The sequence below is a fragment of the Globicephala melas genome, chromosome 5 (assembly GCF_963455315.2).
Source record: "Globicephala melas chromosome 5, mGloMel1.2, whole genome shotgun sequence".
In the NCBI taxonomy this organism is placed as follows: Eukaryota; Metazoa; Chordata; class Mammalia; order Artiodactyla; family Delphinidae; genus Globicephala; species Globicephala melas.
The window spans coordinates 116,328,181-116,348,132 of NC_083318.1; the positions used below are offsets into that span (position 1 = coordinate 116,328,181).

The following is a 19,952-nucleotide window of genomic DNA, read 5'->3' on the forward strand; positions in this document are numbered from 1 at the left end:
GGAATGTATTTCCTGATGGTAAAGGTTGCACACAGGCCCTTACTTATTGGCCTTTTACTCAACAAAGTGCTGGTAGCATTGGCTACATGAAGGAATAACGCGCATACGCGTAGGCCAACTGGGTCTCAGGAGCTTTTTCTATTTGGTTAGAGCATGACTATTATATTTAGCATGATTTAGTGGGATCTTTACTGCAGAAAATGAGTGACCCTATAGAAGTAGAACTGCGAAGTGTAGTTAATGGCAGAATTGGGTTTTTGATTTAGATAAAGACTCTAAGGAAGAGTTGGAAATAGAAGTTTTATGTCCTTATTGGGTCACAGTTTCAGTATCCAAATTGACTACTTAAGGTCTTGAAACCAAATTGTTTGAAAAGTTTTATTTGGTAGCAGAAAATATCTACAATAGGATCTTTACAAAAGAAGATGTGCAAGAGGGGAGAAATAAGTTTATACATAAGATTTTGCTGTGGAAATTTGGAATGATTATCAACAATTGATTTAGGTTACAAGAACTCACACAAAGCCATATCTTTTTAGTAAAGGAAGCTAGAAGCTATGTTAATCCCTTGACGAAACAGTCTGTTGAAACTCACAATATGCATTATACTGATCCTAAAGAAAGATAAGTCTATGGAGGATGAACTAAATTATTTCAAGCTGTAGTGATATATAAACATATTTAGTCAGATTAAAACCAATCATCTCAACAACCCGACAAGTGATTTTTCATCAGAACAAGTCCATGATGTCTACAACATTCATTTGCACCATGGCTTTTTCACCTCATAGTTGTTGGTATTTTAAATTATATACAGATTTACATATAGCTGATGTTATTGACAATAACTGTTATCCTGGGATATGCCCCTCTCTCTCTCTGTATCCACTTGGTTTGGTCATGTTATGTCAATCCTGTTACAGACCTGACTGCTTATCTACCAATGGAGGATAAGACCTACCACATGACCCAAAGATAGGAATAAAAAGATTCCGTCTCCCTTGTTGTTTCTAAACTGTTTAAGGCTAGTATATTTTTAAAGGATAATTCATTTGAAATACTAACACCAATCCTTTCAATGCGCCAAATAAGGAGGCACTAAGAGTGTTTGGGAATATCTAAGAATTATGCCTATGGTATAGTGTACAGGCATAAAATAGTCAACAGTTTAACAAAATATAAAAAATACTGTTTTTGCTAAAGGGGGAAAGCAGACAACTTCCCACTAAAAGAAAAAGAAAAACAAACACTGGTGTTCAATTTCCAGTTTGAATGCATTTATGACTATGAAGATTACGACCTCCGATGAATTAAATATAAAGAGTCCAGAGGGAATTATGACTTATGACATTAATGTACAAGTATGGCAGTATTTCTATATCAAATTAAACTTAGTCTATGATTAAATACAATGCTATATATACATACACACACTCATAGTACCTTTATGGAATTCTCTAAAACGCTCACAGTAGCTTATATGGTATTGATAAAAATACAGATGAAAACGTATAGAGTGTAGATAAAAACCACTTTTATAGCTTTCTAAGGTGATGCATCCTGTGGGTTAAATAGCTTACATTATTCAAGTCTGAATTTTGAGTTTTGAAAGCAGAGCTGCGCACTGGTATTCAAACTTTCATAAAATTGTACAGTTTTTCAAAATAAGGAATAAAAGGTAGAGATCATCAAACGTGGGAGAAAAAAACTTCTGATTTATAACACAACTGTTACACAGTTAACCAGTGGTGTTCAACCCATGCCTGGCCAAAACTCAGCTTCTTGTGGGCGATTAGGGGTATTAAAGAGTTTGATTCAAATTTTGTTTTTATAAAAGTGTGTAGTTTAAAAACTTAGTAAAAATGCACATTCTAATGTGTTACATACACTATTTTACCACACTGGAGTCTGCTTATGTATAAACTTCCACTACCAGGATAATTTACGTTTATATAAACCTGGGAATACAACTTTATCTATTTCTAGTTAAAGAATCTCCTGAAATGTGTGTTTAAACCCTATTATTATTTGTACTTACTTACATTTGCATGAAGTAAAATTCGCTTGATAGCATGTGAATAAAACGAGGCATAGAAACAGACTGGTAGCTAAGGTTTCACCAACTATCTATAACCCCAATTTCACATTTGTGTTACTTAGAAATGTTATTCTTAGTAATGTTCTAAGACAAGTAAACATAAATGTGGACTCAAAATACAGTTACACTGATCAAATGGACTTTCCAGGCTTTACATATTGGGCTTACACAAGAGTTTACTTAAAAGAGATTCTAGTGCTAAAAAATCTTTGGGAAATACCACTCTATAAGAGACTGTCTTTTCATTTAATTTGTTAATGCAATGTTTAATGTGATTTAGTTTAACAAACTGCCTAATTTTCAATTCTTAAATTACTCTGCGTAATGGGAAAATTCTACAGATTTGAGTGCTGCGGGTCTTCAAAATGGTAACTTGCAAAAAATTGAGAAATTACACTAAAAAGTTCATTATTGCCTTAGACTCTTCTGATAGGTAGCTTTTAAAACGAGATTTCTTTTTTTTTTTGCGGTTCGCGGGCCTCTCACTGTTGTGGCCTCTCCCGTTGCGGATCACAGGCTCTGGACGCGCAGGCTCAGCGGCCATGGCTCACGGGCCCAGCTGCTCCGCGGCATGTGGGATCTTCCCGGACCAGGGCACGAACCCATGTCCCCTGCATACGCTCAACCACTGCGCCACCAGGGAAGCCCCCAAGATTTTTGAATTAACAATATATTTACTGTTGTGTTCTAAATCTCAGAGTATGTTTATCCTCCATGCAACACAATTTGGTATCTTCACACATCAACTGCGTTATGTGTTTTGGCAGTTGAGGCACATTTCAATGATTTTCGACTCTATTTTGTGGTTTCATTATAAAACAGCTTACTCACAGCAAACTCAAACAATGTTTTTTTATTTAAAAATCCACCTCAAAATTCAGTTCTGGGTTTTAGTTTTTGTTTAAAAAGAAGCAAACATTTAAAAGCATTAAATGTTACTTGTCTACAATTCATCTTGTTATGAACGTTTTTAGCTCATGGAGGGGACATAAACCCATTACATTGATTAGGCACAGTACGGTGACCAAGGGGCCAGAAATCAGGGCACATCTGTGTACTCAGGTAACATTAAAGGTCTGCATGGAGGGAAACATGCCTCAGCTGTGGGCTCTTCAATCTCTATGCCCCCTCCAAACACTGTTAGTAAGTCTCAAATCAGTACATAAGAGATTGTATGTAACTTAGTTAAAAACCAATCAAACCAATAACTATACCTGCTTTCTAAATTACATTGCAAAGCCAAGACAGATAAATTGTAGCCTTACTATAGATAATGTGTGGTCTTGCTATAGGACCATGTTATAGGTGAGAAAGAATTATACGACACCTCTGGTGGTTTCAGAAATCTGGTTGGAAGAGGTCCATGACTTTAAGATTTCACATTATAGCAAGGCTCCAATATTTCTTGAATTGGGGCAGTGAATATAAATCACAGTACACAAGCCTTAATTCTTTTACTGGAAAAGCAATAGGTGCTACATATGAGAATCACTTATATAACATCTGTTTTTTTTAAAAAATGCAGATATAAAATATTAATTGCATAGGGATTTAAATAGGATAAGGCCAAGAAGAATATTAAGTAAAGTTTAAAAAAAAAATCATAGGGCACTATGGTGTCAAAAGACAGAATTTCATTCTTAGAGTAATAAATCTGAATGACTGTCTAATTAAAAATCACAGTATGTTGCTATAACTAACAGTGAATGTCAATTGTGCCATTAATTCCAAACTGGAAACCAGCATTAGAGGACTAACACGAATACAACTAAAGCTCACTGTCTAAACCTGATCATTGTATTAGCACATCAGTGCCTGGTACGTACCTGATTAGTTATATAATCTACACTTTGCAAATAACGTAAAGTTTAATACATGTTGAAAATGTGAGAGCACATCGTCACCACATGCCATCAGTGAGTTGTACGCTTACTTGATAGTGTGATTATTCACTCTTTCCAAGGTGTAAGATCCCACCTGGCAGAATCTTCACGTAATGAGCCCAAAACACTGTAATTAACAAAATACAAGAAAGTCCCACCACTGAAAACCAAATGTCCATGAACCAGAGAACAAAGTCCTGACACCAGTAGGTACATGATGCTTAGCACTTTGGAAGGCAATGAATGATGAGTCCAACTCTACTTTGTAGTTTAAGCTAACGGTTACCCCATTAAGTTTCAGGTAGAAAGGTATGTTGTGAATCTACTTCTCACGTCCTGTTGTTACCCTGCAGCTGAAAGAGCAATTTCCCAGTGGAAAGTAGCTTAGTTCACGTAGCATTGTTCTTAAGAGTAGTGTGAGGAAAACAAGAACTCCCAACAGAATCATGTTAAGGTCCATTCGGGAATACCCAAACCAATGCTTTAAATGGAAAAGTGCATAAATACAGTAATACTACAAGTGTGTTAACTACGAAACAAATGTTTCTCTGGGAACCAAACAACAGTATTTTCCCACATTATTTACATGTGATGAATTGTTCAGATACCACAAAGCACCATTTACACGCTCAATGGCTTGATTAAGTCTGAAAGGTCCTCTGACTTCGACTCTGTTCAGTTGAGGGTCTACCTAGAGTACAAGGGTCAAGTTATCTTCAGTCAAACAGGATTTCTCCTTACAGCTCAGTCCTCTTTTGTTCAGAGACATCAAAGCGGCATTTTCACTTCACATTCTTGGCTGGCGTTTCAGACTCTGTGGACTGTCTCCCATCAGTCCAGGCTTCACGGGTGCTCTTCAGAGCCAGCGTCTTCTGTTGGTCAACCACGACATAGTCCACTCTCTCGTCAGCTACACTGCTGCCTGAGCCACTGCTCTTTTGCTAAAAAGCAAAGGAAAAAACCCCATAAACCTCCACAGAAAAAGCAGTGCTTCTGAGTGAACTCCAGTCTTAAAACACAGACACATATGCACTGTGAATAACTCTTGAAATTCTACTGGGTCACCAAAAAATCAGTTTAACAATGTTGTCTCTCTCCTAACTGTACTCTGTTTTTCCCTTAATTTTAAAATTATTATATTTAAGAATTCAAACTAATGCTCCCATAACAGATGAAATTCTTAGAAAAGAAGGAGAGCAGCCCCCTGGTTCACCTTAAGAGACACAGCTTGCTTTTAGCTTAAGCTTGACTTTTTCAAGTCCTGAGAACAGGTACAGGTGTTTACTTTCAGAGTTAAGAAATGTTTTTTGAAAAGGAGTATTTCAAGAATGGCAGGCTACATAAAATCCAACTAGATACTCACTAACTTAAAACAAATGTAATTATTAACGCGTTGCTGGGCTCACGAGAAATTAAGGGAAATATCCAAGGTGTGAGGGAAATGGAGGGAGCAGAGAGCTGCTAAAGGGTCAAGACGGTGTCGTCTTCAGGATGAACGTCAACTGAGCAGTGCAATCAGGAGGCCTGGGTGGGAGGAATGCGGAACCCAAAACTATCCTGTTAGGATAGGGACCCCTGAAGGAAACTGAGGTAGTCCTAGGGTGGTAGCATCACCTGCTTCCTAGCAGAAGCAAATGCAAATCCTTTCTGAAGGAAATTTAGGTCTGCAGGTTTCCCACAGATATGCTTAGCAAAATAAATTCACAATAAAAATGCACGAACACACAAGGAAACAAGCCATCAGGTGTGTGAGAAACGGTAAACACAGATTCAGACCTCCAAGGACTTCAGGTATGGAAATTACTGCATAAATAGTATAAAATATGTGTATAAAATGTTTAAAGGAATTGGAAAATAAAAAATAAAAGAAATAGGATAACAAAAAAGGAGTAAGAAGCTATTCAAATCAGATAGGCATATTTGGGGGAAAAAAGCCAAGCAGAATGTCACTTCAGCAGTGAAAAATAAAATATTGAGATTAAAAATTAAACACATAGGTTAAGCAGAAGAACTGAGAAATTAGTGAACTTGGTGACAGACCTAAAGAAATTTTACACGTAAGCAAAGAAATGATAAAATAGAAAATATGAAAGAGTGGTAAAAGATAAGAAAAACAGAATGAGAAGTTCTAACTGTCTAATCAGAAACCTAAAAGGACAGAAGAAAGAGAATCGTGGAAAAACAATACTTAGGGAGATAATGATTCAGACGTTTCCATAACTGACAAAAAATATGAATCCAGAAATAAAGACTGCACAACTTCTACCAAGCAGGATAAATAAAGAAAAATCTATGTCTAGATGTCTAGACACAGTGTAGTGAACCTGCTGAACACCAAAGATATAGAAAAGATCTTAACATCAGCCAGATAGAAAAGACAGATTACCTACAAAGGAACTGCAATTAGACTGACAGCATACTTTTCACAGGAACAATGGAAGCCAGGTGACAGCAAATAGTATCTCCTATGCGTTGAGAGAAACTTACTGTCAATTAAGAATTGTGAACTCAAACTGCTCCCCCCGCAAAACCCTCAATACTCATTTTCCAGAATGAGGCAAAATAAAGACATTTCAGTTAAACAAAAACTGCAAGAATTTACCATTAACAGACTTCCATGAAAAGAACTTCTAAAGGAAGGAGGAAGGAAAATGATTAGAGAAGGAAGGTCTAAGACACAAGAAGGAATGATAAAAAAAGAAGTTGGTAAACGTGTAGGAAAATGTAAATAAACATTGTCTATATAGTAAGAATATTACTACTACTAATGTCTAATTTGTGAGTGTAACAACAACAAGAACAACAAAAAACCCTAAAACTTTTGGACAAAAATACCAAGAAAGTCAGAAAAGGAGTAATTTGAACTAACATCGGAAAGGGAGTGAAGACCATGATTAACTTTGGAACTTTAGAATTTAGTAAGTAAGCATTTCGATGGTAATCACTAAGAGAGTACAAAGCGTGTAACTTCCATACCATCAGAGATGAAAAAATAAATTTATCAGTCTAACACTTTTGTGATTTATGAAAAAGCATTAAGGAATAGACTTTAAATTAAACATACTAAGAAAATTCCCCCAAAGGAGACCCGATTCTTCAGGTTTCAAATGGGAGCTCAGTGTATTTATAGAATGAGGTTTCACTTACCTTACGTGGTGGCGTGGATTTCCCAGAATCTAAATCTAGATCTAGGTATTCCACTTGTTTGTCTCCTTTGGGCTTGATCATTGGGCTGTTTCCTCCATCAAGACTATTACTGCCAAAAAGATTCTGAAAGTAAAATACAACAAAATCAACTGTCAAACATTCATGAGACATACTGCTTATTACCTTGTTTGCCATCTACTCAAGCCTAAATAGTAATTTTAAGAGGACACAGCTTCAAGAAATGTCTCCTTAGAAAATTAAATAATCTTTTAGGATGGGGAAAAATAAGTAATATTTAAAAAATTGATTAAAACATAGCATAGGTAAGCAAGCTAAAAGTAGTTTGAAAAGTAAAACTTGGTTCAGACTAAGGCTGGGCCATCAAGCTACAGTTAACTGCAACAGTTCTTTCTTTCTTTCTTTCTTTCTTTTTTTTCTGGCTGTGCTGCGCAGCTTAAGGAATCTTAGTTCCCTTACCAGGGACTGAACCCAGGCCCCCGATAGTGGAAGTGCCAAGTCCTAACCACTAGACCGCCAGGGAATTCCCAGTTGGAATAGTCTAACTCAACGCTATTAAAATGATATTTTAAAATGATATCTGTTCTCAATAACATTCTTTAACTATAGGATCCTTACAGTCCATGCTTTCAAATGAAATTTTTTTAGGGATCGACCAAGATGGCAGAGTAGAAAGACCCTGAGCTCACCTCTCAAATTAAAAAAAACTTTAAAGTTCTATATTTGAGTTAAAGGCTTTCACACTAAAATCAATTTAGAATAAGTATGGTAGCTAAGGGCTATGCATACTGACTCCATTTATAAAGTCTGTTTTGTTTCAACTGCCTGGAATTTTTACCACTTAATTTTCTGTCTTCTTATCCTTTCTGTTCTAATAGGAACTGTACAACAGAAGGACTCCTCTCTAAGAAAAGAAAAAGAAAAAAGGAAGGGAGAGGACAGCAATGAACAACAAGAATGAAAAAGCTTGAGGCAGAAAAATGAAAAAGAAATAGGTTATTAGGAACATGAAGATCAATGCTAAATAAAAAGGAAAGGACGACGTGAACTTATGTCCCTACATGCACCTGCTACTCTGATCATGACAGTCTTCAAATGTGCTCCAACAAATGACTTGTTTCCACGCCTTGCTGCTTTTAACCTCACCTGGGAATGTTCCTGACTTCTCAGGACACTACATATTCATTAGGGACTTTCATCCCTGTGGCTTCTATCACATAGGTATTATTGTTCACATGTTAGCTTATACTTTTGAAGAAAACCGTAACGATGTAATCAACTTGACAATTTTATACTTGTTAGGATGAACAACGTGATTTGGAAACTGCATAAATCTGGTTCTGCTGATTCTTTCATATTGCTACTCCATTTTGTTTGGGTTAAAAAGACTAAGCTGTGACTTAGGGAAAGGACAATTGCTAGGAAAACACTGAGTTTACTCTTGGTGAGGGGGACATGGTCTGGGTCGCATGTACTCAGATGCAGCATGTGTGCCGTCTACTGTATATCCTACATACTGCATGCGGCATGTGTATGCAGCAGACAACCTGCGCTACTGAATGTGATGGCCCTATTTGTAGGAACAGATTTTTAAACCAAATTTATCAACTACCGCTAATAAAACATTAAAAAAATATTGACAGTAACATGTAGGGCACAAAAAATGTAAGCAAGTGTCAGTGCTCAATTAGTACAAATAGCTATCCGCTCCCCCTCTTTCTTCTAATTCATGAAAAAACTGAAATTTTTTTCTGCAAATGACTCTATATTTCATTCTCACATAAAAAAAAGAACAAGCCAGATTGCATGGTGTGTGTGTGTGTGTGTGTGTGTGTGTGTGTGTGCGCGTGTGTAAAATTTTGTATTCAAATGTAATGACAGAGCCCATACCTGAAATTTCCCTAATTGGAAACATCTAGAATTATTCACGGTGTTGTAGGCCACGAAAGAAACCCTTGAGTTCATATGATGTACACATTTAATCTCAGTAAGCTGTTCTTAAAGAGAATTTCTCAGAATTGCTAGTTCGACTGTACTCTGTCTAATTACTAGGACTGGAAATGTTTTCATCTTCAAGTATTGTTAAAATGTGTGTCCCTCCAAAAAGTCTATTTGCTCTTGATCTAATCTAATCTCAACTGGGAACAGCCTGTCTCTGCATTCTAGGCTTTAACCCAGTGTTTTCCCAAAACAGTTTAGAAAAACCCTAAGATTCGAAGAGTTATTATGAAGTGTTCTGTGAATTAAAAGAAAAAATATAGTAGTACTTTGTTCTTCTAAAATTCTTGAAAAAAATATATAAAATTATTGAACATACTTTTGATGTTGTTACAAACAATATATATGTCTTTAGTAATGATGTACTGTCACTTGAATTTCAGGCGTCACATTAAGGGTTCATTTCACGAATGCTTGACTTTGGATGTTTGTATAAAAAACAGGCAGCATCACCAATTCACTTTCATTAGACACCGCCTGCTCCATGATCACCAGTATAGGAAACAGACTGTGCTTCAACATTTCAATGTACAGAATTTAATTTTCATTGTCCCTATAAACCAGATTTGATCCAATCCTGTTTCAACTTCTCCAAGACTAATTTTTTACCAACTTCATCAACCTGAGCATATGTTAGACCTTGTGAACTTCTATGGTTCTCCACTGATACACTAAATTCCAAGAGGTGTGGGAAATATTGCTGTAACTATTACATTCATTCCTAAGGAAAAGTTGTTTGGACTAAGATGAGCCCTTGCAGTTGGTGGCATAAGATGGAAATGGCACAGCTGACTTTTCTACTGTGAATGGCAGATGGATATTTTCACTTGGGACATTTTTGCTTATTTCTAACCCTTAGGGCCTCAGTACCTTAGAAATTCACTATCTGGTGGTTATTAGACACCTCTACCGTGCAGGTAAAATTACCTTTCTGGCTTAGTGTTATACTATATAAAAGAACAATTTTATATCTTCCTTTCCTTTGACTTTCTGATTGTAACAGATTTTTTCTAGATTTTTCCCTTCACCTAACACCTACTCATGACAAATCATACTTTCAAACTTTCCTATTACAGGTCCTTTCCAATATTTTTATGTTTATTTACTATTTTGGGCAAAATAAAAGATTCTTTAGTATCTCAGAAAAGAATTACTTTTGTAATAAAAAAATTCATTTAACCACCTAAAGATGAAAATTGAGGGTAACATGTACTCCAAGGCAGCACTGAGGATTTACTTAGATTATTTTTTTGCGGTACGCGGGCCTCTCACTGCTGTGGCCCCTCCCGCTGCAGAGCACAGGCTCCGGATGCACATGCCCAGCGGCCATGGCTCACAGGCCCAGCCGCTCCGCGGCACGTGGGATCCTCCTGGACCGGGGCACGAACCCGCGCCCCCTGCATCGGCAGGCGGACCCTCAACCACTGCGCCACCAGGGAAGCCCTACTTAGTCTCCTACTAGAGTCTGTTTACTATAATGAAGAAAAAAAATTAAGTTAATAAAAATAATAAAACACTACTCATCAAATGGAAAAATTACAAACCCAGAAGTGAAAGTCAGTTAATAAAAATTGCCCTACCTTGAAACATTAGTGAAAATGTTATTGATATAGTTCGTTTGTATTCTAATTCAGGGTTGACATAAATATTTTAAATTATCTTATTCATTTTTGAATACTTTATGAATTTGATAATATTTTACAGTTAATTAGTTCAAGCATCAAATCAGGCTTTTCAAATCACTTAATTTTGTTCCCTGACAAATGGTCATGAGAAATCTGTTTCTGCCTAAAGTCCATTAAAGACATAAATTCAATGAAAAAATAGGGCTTTATATATTGAATCTCTGAACAGAATTGTTTTAAAGAAAATAAAGTCACTAAAATGTCATTCATGCCAAATTTTGACATTAGATATTTGCTTATCATATGCTGCCTGGTTGTGCCCCATGATCTGTTCTCCCCTTTCCACCGGGAAGGGGGTTTTTAGCCAGGCCCACTGTCCCTCGGTACAAAGGCTACGGTTTCCAGTCCTTTTCGTGTTTATGTGGCCAGAGGCTAAGTGCTGGTCAACAGTTTGGACTCAGCAGTTTCTGGGAACCTTCTCTATGAGGCAATTGGGCTGCATCCTTTGCTTCTTCTTCCTTCCCTCCATTCTGCAGCCTGGAATGTGAATCTGCTGGCTGGAGCATCATCTTGTTCTATTGAGCCTGTGAGCCAGACCCAGGGGACAGCAGTCTGGAGAGCGGCAAGGGGCAAGGATCCCCGAGGGCTTCTGGAACAAAAAGCTGCCGCAACAACCACGGACTGACTCTCTGGAATTCTACATGAGAAAGAAATAAACGTCTGCCTTAAGGCCTTGTTATTTGCTTATTTTCTGTTACTCAGAGGGGATCCTAATGCCAACTGATATACTTATCTACTAAAAAGCAAATAACAGAGCAAGCAGTGTCTCTGGTTTGAGGGAAAGCAAAAGGAAAAGATTTTTAAAAAATTAAAATTGGCTTGTGTTTTTAAACATCTGAAGTATTTTCTGGCAACTGCCTGATTTCTGAGGAACATAATGCTTGCTACTATTACAAAATTCTTGGGCCTTGGGGTAATAACAGTCAGTCTGAAGTAAATCAGGTTTTAACAGGTCTTCTTTGATCTTTAAGCCCTACCTAAGGATGTATTACTGAAAGGTTATTAAAAACCCTCGGCATAAGACTGTTTCACTGAGTACGCTGACGTGGGTCTGGAGAAATGCATTATAAAATGCTTCCAGTAAAAAGTAGTTTTTTGAATAGTTTCAAAAGTGAAGTACATCTTAAAAGAAATATAACTGGAAAATTTTGTGATTTTTTTTTTTTTTTCCCGCTGTGCGGGCCTCTCACTGTTGTGGCCTCTCCCGCTGCGGAGCACAGGCTCCGGACGCGCAGGCTCAGCGGCCATGGCTCACGGGCCCAGCCGCTCCGCGGCATGTGGGATCCTCCCAGACCGGGGCACGAACCCGTGTCCCCTGCATCGGCAGGCGGACTCTCAACCACTGCACCACCAGGGAAGCCCAGATTTTGTGATTTTTAACTAACTTGTATCTACTTTATAGATATTAATATTACACTTTGACCCTTTATTGGTTTTAGACTTGATGATGCTGTTTTTCAAAAGCATTTTTATATAAATTTTTTTTAATTTTTAAAATTTATCTTATTTTTGGCTGCGTTGGGTCTTCATTGCTGCGTGCGGGCTTTCTCTAGTTGCGGGGTGAGCTGGGGGTACTCTTTGTTGTGGTGCACGGGCTTCTGATTGCGGTGGCTTCTCTTGTTGCAGAGCACGGGCTCTAGGCGCGTGGGCTTCAGCAGTTGTGGCACACGGGCTCTAGAGCGCAGGCTCAGTAGTTGTGGCGCATGGGCTCAGTTGCTCCGCGGCCTGTGGGATCTTCCCGGACCAGGGCTCAAACCTGTGTCCCCTGCATTGGCAGGCGGATTCTTAACCACTGCGCCACCAGGGAAGCCCCCAAAAGCATTTTTAAAAAGTTGTCTTTTATCCTTTTTCCTTAAGTAAAGAAAGATGGAAGGGTAAGGTATATGGACTGGAAGAAGGGTCTAGTGTGAATGATTCAGAAGGGCTGCTCAGGAAGAGAGACGTTAAGAGAAGATTTTACTTACTGAGTCTTCACTGGACAGGTTTGGGTTCATGGGAACATAATTCTCTTCACTGTCATGTGAGTCGCTGCTTGAAGTCGTGCTGTGCACTGAATCCGGCCGGGGAGACATGGGAAACCTGGAGGAGCTGATTACAGAGATGACCATCACAAACACACACCCTGATCAAAATTTCTCAATTCGCTTTGAAAGTAAAAATGAGTGATAGTATACATTCATCCAGAAACATTTATGCTCACAATCATTTATTGTACACATTTATTATTGTACAATTTATCACACATATTCAAATGCACAACTAATATTTATAACTATTTGTAAAGGGATATTTTCTTTTTGAAAAAATTTTTGATTTTTTTACACAATTCTGAAAGGTTACTTTCCATTTACGGTTATTACAAACTATTGGCTCTATTCCCCGTGTTGTACAATATATCCTTGAGCCTATCTTACACCCAAGATGAGCTCCCACTTATCTCGTAGTGGGAGGTAGTTTGTACCTCCTGCTTCCCCACCCTATTTCCAGCCCCCCCCTCCACCCCGCCACTGGTAACCACTAGCTTGTTCTCTATGTCTTCAAGTCTGCTTCTGTAAAGGGATATCTCTGAGCATCAAAGTACCTTCTGCAGGATCAAGAAGATGTGGCACATATATATAATGGAATATTACTCAGCCATAAAAAGAAACGAAATTGAGTTATTGGTAGTGAGGTGGATGGACCTAGAGTCTGTCATACAGAGTGAAGTAAGTCAGAAAGAGAAAGACAAATATTGTATGCTAACACATATATATGGAATCTAAAAAAAAAAAAAAGTCATGAAGAACCTAGGGGCAAGACGGGAATAAAGACACAGACCTACTAGAGCATGGACTTGAGGACACGGGGAGGGGGAAGGGTAAGCTGGGACGAAGTGAGAGAGTGGCATGGACATATATACACTACCAAATGTAAAATAGATAGCTAGTGGGAAGCAGCCGCATAGCACAGGGAGATCAGCTCGGTGCTTTGTGACCACCTAGAGGGGTGGGATAGGGAGGGTGGGAGGGAGACGCAAGAGGGAGGAGATATGGGGATATATGTATAACTGATTCACTTTGTTATACAGCAGAAACTAACACACCATTGTAAAGCAATTATACTGCAATAAAGATGTTTAAAAAAAACAACAACAAAGTACCTTCTGCAGAACAACGAAAAAGTATTGCTAGTGATGTGGAGGATAAGTAGAAAGACACAGATATAAAAAGGAAGATTTAAGAATTACTATTTAAAAAAACTTATATATATATACACATACACACACACACACACACACATATATTCACACACGTACACATTCAACACAGGTTTGTAACTACAAACATTCTTTTCATTTCCACATATACATTTAAATGAATCTCCATTAAATAATCCCTACAAGAAACTACCGTATTTTCCAGAGCAGTAGTTCTCAGAAATTTCTAGCCTCATGAATCTTTCACACTCTTAAAATTTATTGAAAACCCCAAGGAACTTTGGTTAATATGGGTGATATCTACTGATATTTACCACATTACCTATAATAGAAAAAAATTTAAAAAGACAAGTGTACACAAATACATACACTATTAGCTGTCACAATGATATCGTCCAACATTATGCCACCTCTGGAAAACTCCAGTGTACACTCATGAGAGGAGAGTGGAAAAGCAAATGACATCTTAGTATATTCATGAAAATAGTTTTGACTTCACAGAACCCCAAAAAGGGAGGCTCCCCAGACCATCCTTTGGGAACCACTGTTCTAGTTACTCTCCATTATGATGCACAATCAAGCTAAGTATTTTAAACAAAGACTTACTCTCGAGCAAAACTCCTCGTGATGGGAGATCTTACTGGGGCTTGTAATTCTTCCCATTCTGGCAAAGGTTTTATTTCTAAAGGTGCTGGTTTGACTGAAACAAAAGAGAAAAAAAAAAAGAGACTTTAGCATACAGAAATTTGGAAAACAAAACAAGACCCTCTTTCTACATCTCTATGTATACATTATAGCCACTGTACACCTAGGACCAGCTTAGTTTCACACATGAAAAGAAGCACACTGATGTTTTGTGATTTTTCCAAGGTCACACAGCTAAAAAATTAGTGGCAAAAGCTAAATCAGATAATGTTTCCTGACTGTTGACTGAAAGTCTAAATAAAACTCTATTATTACAACATGTTGCCTCTTAAGTAAATATTTTATGAATATAAACGATGAGAACAAGAAAGAGTAATGTGACCCAATTCCTTCATAGTTACTTGATTTGTACTTTTCATTATTTCCTTATTTTTTTCACTAATTTTATCCTCAAACACGGACATTTAATTTTCTATGTAAAAACAGTCCTCGTCATCAACATCGAAGCATCATTTATACAACTATACATATAAAATGATGTTTAGGAAGCAATAAACACAAAACTTCGCCAAAACCAAAAACTGACAAAAAGAATTAATAACCAAATCTTTTAAATTAATTCAGGCCCAGTCTGGAACCAAATAAAGCAATAATTATATCTTTATACTCAAACTCTGCTCTGAGAAAAGGCCACAATTTAACAACTGTCTCAAATTTTTAGCTTAATTTAACCAACAACATCCTTTAACAAATTAAGTAAAAATAAATGCTAATGTTCCTATTAGCTTTATTTATAAGTTGTCTTTTCTTATTTACCCTATGATTGCAGTGGACAATTAATTACTCTGCCAGTATATATTCCACAGAGCTCTTCGCCCTTAAAGTAAGACTCAGTTTTCAGAAATTCATGACATGAGCAAAAGAACTTCAACAGTATTATTTGTTAATATTCATTATATTTTAGGATACTATTTAAACATATTAGGTAAATATTTTAGTTACACGTCATCCTGCCACTCTAAAGAAAAAGTCTTCATTTTTTCCAGGCATCCCTCCTCTAGTCTTTGTGCATATATGTGTACATTGAATCAACCAAGTTATAATTACCTTCCAACTATAAAATAGGTAGTCATTTTAAAGGATTACGTAGATTCTCTGGGGTTTATGCCGAAGTATTTTTGGCAACTCAAATACAAAAAAATTCAATGAGATTTTCTGAAGGCTACGTTGATTTAAGTTTGAGTTAAAATAATTTTGCTCACCTATACACTTAAAATGGACATGTACAGAATGCTGTGCTCACTTGCAAGTATTTCTTTAACTCTGATGTTTGCACTTTTTTTAAAACACAGAGGCTAAGAGCTGCTTAGCTGTCAAATTCTAAGTAATGGCATAAAATAATGAATCCATGGAAATGATTATATATTGTCTCAGAACAGAATATATACATTATACATAAATACAGGAGACAACTGGAACTCACAAGCATCTCACAAGCTTAAAGAAAACACTCTATTGATGTCTAAAAGGTTAAAAGAATAATGCAAAAGGAAAAGACTGAATATCATATATTATCAAATATTTAACATGCTGCTGTTAATGGCATAACAAATATACTCGCTGTATATTATGGGAAGCATTCACTTTAGAAATTACACGCTGGGAAGTTTTATTTACAACAAAATAGTATTTAAGGCTCTTCTCCTTTACTTTTAAAGGAAACAACATCACAGAATACATAAATTCCCAACACCCCATCCAGCATGCGGTGCTAAAGTACATACCCTTTCTTCTTGTAGCAAAGTCACCTATGGTTTGTGAATCAGTTCGCTCTAAACCATGGGGTTTGGGTCTTAAAATTTTAGGACTTTGACCTAATTGGTAAAAAGAAGACTTTCTTAATATAATGTTATTTTTTTAATTGGAAAAAAAATGGATTCTGTAAAAAAGCAACAGAGCCCTGAGCAGACATGTTACATCTCAAAAGCATAAACAAAAGTTTGTTTGTAGAGACTATTTCAGTCTGGCTATGCATATCATTCATGCTCAATACCATGGGAACGCCGAAGCTGCATGCAACAACGTAATAAGCAAACTGTTATAAAAGATGGTAGGGTTTTAGTGGCATAACTTCTTGGTTAGTTGTTACCTTTATTTGGAGGAAGAGAGGAAAAACATGTGTCATGTTAGTTACTCTTCTAACATGCCTTAGAAAACTGGATCCAATAAAAAATTATAAAACCTCTCAGTCAGATGGCAAGTACATCTTTTCTTTGAAGTCTGGTGTCTCATACGAAAGTACCAAGGCCTACTTTCTTAACTTGATGGAGGTGTTTTAAAAACCTTAATCTGACTACTCCTTCACCACCTGAAAGCGCCCTTCTAGAGAAGTTCTATTGATACAATGTCTGCTACTCCAAAGTCAAAACCAAGACCAGCATTTCTTTTCCCTGAACACTCAGTGGTTGCCCCCGTGACACCATTTTGCAAGGATTAGATGTCTAGATTCTGGAACTGCTGACTGTCTAGCTTTAATTTGAGAATTGGAAAGTATAAATTCAGTTTCCATCTTTTTTTTTTTTTTTCGTTTAATCTCTGTTATGTACTAGTACTGCTGAAAAGCCTTAAGAAAAGTACAGGTTTAATACCCAGCAGCTGGCCTCATACTTTTTCCCACTGGAAGCCTGGATGCCAGAGTAGCAATATCATTTCAATCAGGAATTTAAACTACTTCATTCTCAATGGCACCAAATTCTCTTTTTTCTTGGCATGTACAAAACTGAGTTGACATCTATTAGATGGAAAATAATATTAGAGTTCGCTGATTTAATGCTGATCTCTAGCACCTTATTGACCAAAATCTACAAGTTCTGGAAAATGTGATTTTCTAGCTTATAAAACATGAAAATTTCCTAACTCTCTCAAGTACTCTCAAGGGTACTCCTTGGCGCTCTTCACAGAAAGATACCGTACTAAGTGAATTTTTTAATAGTGCATTTATAAAATTTCCATGTATTTTCTACTCCATGCAAAACTTAAACCTGAGTTTAGGACAAACGCCTCAAGGTGAAAATGTTGCCTTGAATTGAACCCAGTCGCTCAGGCATTTTGGTAGCTTCATTTCTTTGTTATTTTTACTGCCTGGCTCAATTTGACATTTATGTTCCAGACAGAAATGAAAGTGATACTCAAATGATGGCTCAGTATTACTTATGAGGAGAGAAAGGAAAAAAAGTCCAAGGTGTATGTACTTCTCCTCTGCTGCCTAGAGGCAAATACTGGAATGCTTCTCTAATTACTTAAGTGCCACAATAAAGGGTATGAGATAAGACTAAAGCAGAGGCAGCAAATGAACCAACTCCCGGGATACACTGATTCTCAAATTCTAAGAGTCAACAGTGTTAAATAACTCACTTGAGCCTCAGCTTTTAAATCCAAGACAGTTACAAGGAGGCTTTAGCTAGATTAGGTTTGAACAAAGAAAGCGACATGACGCATTTCTTTAGCAAAGAGCACCCCATTGTGCTTTAACCCTCGGGGGTTAAAACAATCTCACCCGGGGCTGTCAATCTCTGGATCATGTGATCTGCTCCCTCATTAGGAGCACAACTTGGTAAATCTTAACCTCTGGTTCAGATCTCCCCTAAGATCCTTATTGGCATACCTACAATGTCACCCCACATGGAGGTTCTGTAGGCTTTCACACTGCATGTTCGAAATGGAATTTATCTTCTGGGACCCACCACACCTGCTTTGTTTCCTCTGTCTGCAGTTGCCATAGCAGATCTCTTAAGAGTTACTCTAGATTCCACGTTCTCTCTGATTTCCCTTTATCAATTTTACTTTCTATTTATAATGGCAATCGTTTGTTTTCATTTATCCAAGAAAATTAAAGAATCTGTAAGTCTGAAGTCCTGGCTTCCTTTTTTTAATGTGCACTGCACGTACCTGGTTTGTTTTTCTGAAAGTGAACTCACACGGTATGGCTAAATGACCTCCACTTACACTCCAAGTGGCCTCCAAACTTGTAAAAATCACTCACTCTAGGTCCCCAAGTGGAGGCAGCTATTTCGAGTCAGGACAGGGACTTTTGTTATGCCTTCCTGTCTGATCATCTCTAAAGCAAGGCATCAAGAACCCTAGGTTTGGAACACCGGGCAAAGCACTCTTTAAAGAAGATGCTGAAAAAAAGTGTGATTTTATAACAGTTTGCATTAAAAAATACCATTTTTCCCCTATGGTATCCTTAAATCTTAGAACGAGCTTTCTAGGGGCCGACCTGATTATGTTACTTGCCTACATAAAACCCTTTAATGGTGTTCTCAGAATAAAGCCCAAACTCATTAGCATGGATTATAAAAACCCCAGGAGCTGGCACCTGCCAGGCATTTGGCATTCGTTCCTGCATTCATACTTTCCTCCCTCCCACCCAAGACTCTGAGCCAGTCCCCTCTTTTTAAAGGATCTGGGTATGCTGTTTATTCTGATAGAAGGTCCTCTATCATCATTTCATTGCCACTCACCCTCTGAGATTCTCGTCAGAGGAGACAGCCTGCAGGGCCAAGAGCTAACCTCAACCACAAGCCCCCTTCTGTGCTAATTATGATAATGTGTTTACTTTTCCACTTTCCCACTAAATGGGAGCTTCTTTAGAGAAGCCACCTGTCCTTCCTTGGGTTTCCAGACCCCAGACCTATCAGAGGGTACATCCTATAACTGGGAGGCCCTTCAATCTGTTTTGATGAGCTGCAGTTCTCTTAAAGCTTAATCTGATGGTGGTGTTTAATCTGATCAATGTCATAACTTTGTGTTTGCCTTTGAAGGAAAAAAAAGAAAAAAAGCAACTGAATGTTGTTTCAAAAGTTGATCATTCCAGATATGGTCAAGGCAGTCATACGAGGTCATGCTTCAAAGAAGCAGATGCAGTCCTTTTTGAAAAGTCCATACACGATTATTATTTTAATAGGTATTGCTTACATAAATTCAACTCAAAGTGGAAAATTTATTTTCTCTATCATTATAGGTCTAACTTAGCCTAAATTATTCACTTATCTGAAGTTTCACAGATGATGCTACTATTTCCAGTAGGCATCTCAGAAATCAAGAAAGAAGAAAAATAATTCACAACACTATTATCCTCTGCTAATTCCAAGGAGTAATCAAGGTAGCACACTGAAAAACTTTTACACTTGTTTGAATAGTCTCATTGTATAAAGGGGACTATAATAATGATAATTATATTGGAAGGTCAGGAATATTTGGGTAAAAAAACCCGCACGTAG

The 19,952-nt window shown here is 37.3% G+C and overlaps 1 protein-coding gene across 4 annotated transcripts in view; it reads right to left on the minus strand.

Annotated features, from left to right (window-relative positions):
• Positions 1 to 364: 364 nt before the first annotated feature.
• The window catches only part of GAB1 (GRB2 associated binding protein 1), a 128,302-nt gene continuing 108,714 nt past the window's right edge, over positions 365 to 19,952 (minus strand). For 3 of the 4 annotated variants that reach the window (XM_030878121.3, XM_060299722.2, XM_060299721.1), the window contains 5 exons: positions 16,455 to 16,544; positions 14,632 to 14,725; positions 12,794 to 12,917; positions 7,129 to 7,251; positions 365 to 4,922 (listed from right to left, as the gene is read on the minus strand). In XM_030878121.3, the coding sequence (XP_030733981.1) occupies positions 4,764 to 4,922; positions 7,129 to 7,251; positions 12,794 to 12,917; positions 14,632 to 14,725; positions 16,455 to 16,544 (590 nt within the window). In that variant the 3' untranslated portion in view covers positions 365 to 4,763. The remainder of the gene's footprint in view (positions 4,923 to 7,128; positions 7,252 to 12,793; positions 12,918 to 14,631; positions 14,726 to 16,454; positions 16,545 to 19,952) is intronic. The other variant, XM_030878122.3, reaches the window with a different exon arrangement.